Source organism: Monoraphidium neglectum, assembly GCF_000611645.1.
Source record: "Monoraphidium neglectum strain SAG 48.87 unplaced genomic scaffold scaffold02189, whole genome shotgun sequence".
Lineage (NCBI taxonomy): Eukaryota > Viridiplantae > Chlorophyta > Chlorophyceae > Sphaeropleales > Selenastraceae > Monoraphidium > Monoraphidium neglectum.
This window is the reverse complement of record NW_014011439.1, coordinates 7,691-11,850: the sequence shown is the minus strand read 5'-3', so window position 1 is coordinate 11,850 and position 4,160 is coordinate 7,691. Positions and strand designations below refer to the sequence as shown.

General features: G+C 67.7%; 1 protein-coding gene across 1 annotated transcript in view; it reads right to left on the bottom strand.

Moving 5' to 3' along the window:
• Positions 1-412: 412 nt before the first annotated feature.
• Positions 413-4,160, bottom strand: part of MNEG_10128 (hypothetical protein) — a gene marked incomplete at both ends in the record, with an annotated part of 8,733 nt that continues 4,985 nt past the window's right edge. The window contains 9 exons of the mRNA XM_014041401.1: positions 413-436; positions 677-898; positions 1,112-1,292; positions 1,653-1,760; positions 2,105-2,162; positions 2,372-2,447; positions 2,786-2,911; positions 3,256-3,360; positions 3,659-4,153. Coding sequence (XP_013896855.1) covers positions 413-436; positions 677-898; positions 1,112-1,292; positions 1,653-1,760; positions 2,105-2,162; positions 2,372-2,447; positions 2,786-2,911; positions 3,256-3,360; positions 3,659-4,153 — 1,395 coding nt within the window. The remainder of the gene's footprint in view (positions 437-676; positions 899-1,111; positions 1,293-1,652; positions 1,761-2,104; positions 2,163-2,371; positions 2,448-2,785; positions 2,912-3,255; positions 3,361-3,658; positions 4,154-4,160) is intronic.

Here is a 4,160-nt window from a genome sequence, read left to right as displayed (position 1 = left end):
GCCGCGCCCGTCGCGTTGGCGCCGCCGCCGCCGGCCGCCGCGCCGCCGCAGCCGCGGCCGGCGCGCGGCGCGTTGGCGTAGCACTCCATTGGGTGCGACAGCACCCAGGAGAACTGCGTGAAGTTCACGTCGGCGCGGCGCGCGGGCGGGGCTGAGAAGTGGGAGGCTACATAGGGCTGGGCCAGCGTTGTGGCGGCTGCGAAGAGGCCGCGGTCCTGGCCGCCGGCGAGCTCGTCCAGAAGCATGGTCAGGAGGTCGGTGCATTGGGAGACCTGGGGGGCGGGAGGGTGCGCGCGTGTGTGTGTGTGTTTTGGGGTGTGTGTGTGTGTTGTTGTGGTGTGTGTGTTTGTGTGTTGTGTGTGCATGTTTGTGTTGGGTTTGCAATGAAGGAGCGCGTGTCGATGAGGGTTTTCTACGCCCTCCACAGCGCCGCAGGCTGAGGCAGGCGGCGCGGCGCATGTGCAGGAGGGCCCAAGGAGGCCGCACCCTCTCCCCACACACTGACGCGCGCGGAGCGCCATCTCCAAAACCCATGCCACTAGAGCCAGCAAGACAGACTCTACCTGACCCCAGCCAAAACTGACCCGATGCCTCATGTGACCACCCCCTGTCACACACACACACACACACAAACACACACACACACATCCACATTTGACCCCTCCCCCGCCCTCACCCTGTGGCTGTGGTCGAGGCAGTTTGAGTCCCCAAACACCGCCACGCCGCCCGCGCCGCTGCGCGCCCTGCCCAGCACCGCGTGTTCCGCCCTGGGCGCGTCCTTCCTGGCGCCGCTGTCACTGGGATCCTTGGCGCCGCCCTTTGAGGCGAAGTCGCTGAGGGAGGCGGCGTGGACGGCGCCGCCGGCGGGGAACTTCCAGATCGACGTACCGTAGGACACCTGGAGTAGAGGTGTGTGTGTGTGTGTGTGTGTGTGTGTGTGTGTGTGGTAGCACTGAGGCCCTGCGACCGCAATATGTCCTCGTCAGCCAGGGCTCCGCCTGCAATGGAGCGTCTACTCAACCACCAAGCAGCGCCCGGCTGCGCCAACAAGCGGAGGCCGGCCTGCCCCCAGACAAGCAGCGGCCAGCCTCCTCGCCCCCACGCAGCGCACCGGTACGTCCATGCCCGCGACCCGCAGGCTGCCCTGCACGATGGCGTCCCCCAGCGCCACCCCGTGCGGCGCCAGCAGCTCATTCAAGGCGGGCACGTTGGCGCCGCCGGTGGCGGGGGTCCACCAGGAGCGCGTGTTATCGTCGAAAAATTTCATGGCAGTCAAAGAGTCGGCGTGGTACCTGCCGGTCGGAGGTTGCGGGTGCAGTGGTGGTGGTTACAAAGACGGGTCTTGCTGTGAGGATTCGCTGTGCAAATCCGGCCAGCATGCGTGCGTCTGTAAGGTGTGTGGCACGCCAGGCAGGCATGCTAAGCAGACGGCCCCCGCTGGGCGGGGCGTTCCCTGTGTCTGGCGCTTTCTGGTGCCCTGAGATGATCCGTGACCCGCGAGGGGGCCCTCCAAGGCCAGTTGTGGCCAAAAGAACGTCCCTCCCTCGCAGACACGCTGCCACCCTCACGCCCCGCCCGCCGCCCAAACAAGCTGCCACCCTTCACCCCCCTTGCCCGCCCCCTTGACACAGTGGTCCCCACCGGCCACGCACCACTCTGCAAAGACGATGAGCTGCAGGCCGTGTTGCTTGACGGCCGCCTCCACTGCGGCCACCTCCTGGGGGTACCACTCGTCCTCTGAGTCGACCACCAGGTAGGACCTTTGGGTGCGATGATTGTTTTTTTGGGGGTGGCGAAGAGGGGAGGGCGGCCGTCAAAGGAGGGGCGCCGCCGCGTTTGGTAGGGAGGGGCGGCGGAGTGGGATGGGGAGGTGCAGCGGCGTCTTGCAGGCGCGTGCCAAAGTCTTCCCTGGGGGGCGGGCCCGAAACCAGGGTTGAGCGGCGTCGTGCCCCAGACCCAAAGCTTTCAGCCCAGGGTCGCCAAGCCCCCTCTTTCCAACCTTCCCCCACCCACCCAGAAAAAAACACGAACACTCAGGAAGCCGATGCGCGCGTCGCACCCCCTGCACCCCTCCGCCGCTCTACGCCCTCCGCCCCGCCCTCACCCGTAGTTGCGGAGGTCAACGCATGTCACGGGGCTCGAAAGAATCTCAAGATAGTATCCTGGGGGGTGGCGGCGGTGGTGGTGGTGGGGAATGTCGGTGAGAGGGAGGGTGTGGGTGTGGGTGCTGGTCACGACGCTGTAGCCGCGCCCGAGCCTCACTGCTGCTCGACGATCGCCGAACACGCTGAATAAAGGGGGGGCGCCTGGCTTCTTGCACAACTACGCGCGTCAGCAGGGTGAACTCTACCAATGTGGTTCCTTCCCTCACCCTTTTTTATGAGGGCGGTGTACATGTCGTAGTAGTTGGTGTAGGGGTGGTCCCCGTGCCAGTCCAGGATGTCGGACTGCGGCCGGCCGCGGCGGAGCCGCGGAACGGCGGGCCGTGTTTAGAGAGCAGCGGCGCGGTTGGGTTGTCAAATGCGGGGGCTGGGCTGTGCGGCCAGGGACGGCCGGGTGGATCACTGTCAGTGGCCTTCACAGTTGCACCCATGCCCGACGTTTCGAATGGATCAACCACAGCGTTCCATCAAAGCAGCCGCGAAAATCGTATGCCCTGGACGAGTGGCACGCGGCCGGCTCAGCCGCGGGTGGGACCGCCCCTCACTCCATACCTCACACCCCACACCCCGCTCCGCCGTGCGCCGAGCGCGCTGGCCCCGCCGGCGCGCCCCAAGGCCCCCACCTTGATGTCGAGGTTGTCGCGGGGGATGTAGCCAGGAGGGTACCTCACGGAGTGGATCTGGTCCCACAGCACGCGGCGCGCCTTGGGCGGCGTGGGCGCGATGTGCGCCGTCAGGGGCACGCGCACCTGAGGGGGGTCCGAGGGTTTCGAGCAGGGGAATTTCAGGGATCAGCCCGGCCGCCGTGATCTGCCTCGCAGAAAGTCCGCCGCCGCATGGCAGAGTCGAGCTGTGGTTGCTGCCTGCATGATGTGAACGATAGTAGACTCCAAAAGAAGTCGGAGAGACGCTGGGTGCGACGCTGGCGAGGGCGATGCAGGCAGGGCAGGCGCAAGTCTCTGCCTAGAGGCGGGGAGCAGGCGGCCGCTCGGGCACGGGACCCAGGCGTGTTGCCGCTCTTTGCAGTGCCCAACGGCGGCAGCGCCCCGTCGCACAGCGGCGGCGGCGGCGGCGTGCGGCGGCGCCGTCGCACCGTGGAGCGGCGCGGGGCGTCGGAGCCCCAAGGTGGCGGTGACTCGATGGTGAAGATGACCTCCCCCTCCGCCACGCCGCTGAAGTTCCAGGCAACAGGGGACACCTTGGGGGGGGGGGGTGCAACACATGAAACATCAGTCCATCAGCAGGGGGGGGGGAGTCGGCGAGCACGGCGGCGGCGGCGGCGCGACTTTCAAGCGGCCCGCCGCAGCTGCGTGCGTGGCTCCTCACAAGTCTGTCGCCTCGCGCGCACTTGCACCCGCCCAAGTCGCCGGTAACCCCCCCCCCCACACCCGGCAGCTGAAAGCCCAGCCGTCACCCCTCCCAGCTGACACCGCACACGGGTGGTGAAAAATCCCCCCAGCAGCCCCCCCCCTGGGCGCCCCGGCCGTCCTACCCACCTCTACAAAAATCCCGAGCCACCCCGACCACGGCCAGAGGACCTCCGCATGAGTAAAGGACACCTCCAGCAGCTGCCCCGCCTCGTTGGCCGCCTCGAACCGCGGGGCCCGCGCGAAGCGCCCTGAAGCGCCGAGGCCGTTCAGCACGGTCGCGTTGAACGCGAGCGGCATGCGGAACGCGTAGAGCGGCTGCTCGCAGTGCGGCCACATGTAGGGGCAGTCCGTGAAGTTCAGCTTCGCGGGGAACAGCGACGCGCGCGGACTGTAATCATCCAGAATCCCCTTGGCCGCGATCATGTCCACCCGGCCGGCGCCCTGCTCGTACAGTCCGCGGCCGCGCAGCCGCGCGGCGCCCTCGATTAAGGCTTGTTTCATGCTGGCCGGGTTGAGGACGGACCAGCGGGTCGCCTCGGGGACCGTGGAGGCGAGGAGGGCCACGACGCCGGCAACGACGGGGGAGGCGACGCTAGTGCCGCTGAGCTGGCGGCAGCCGCCCTTGGGG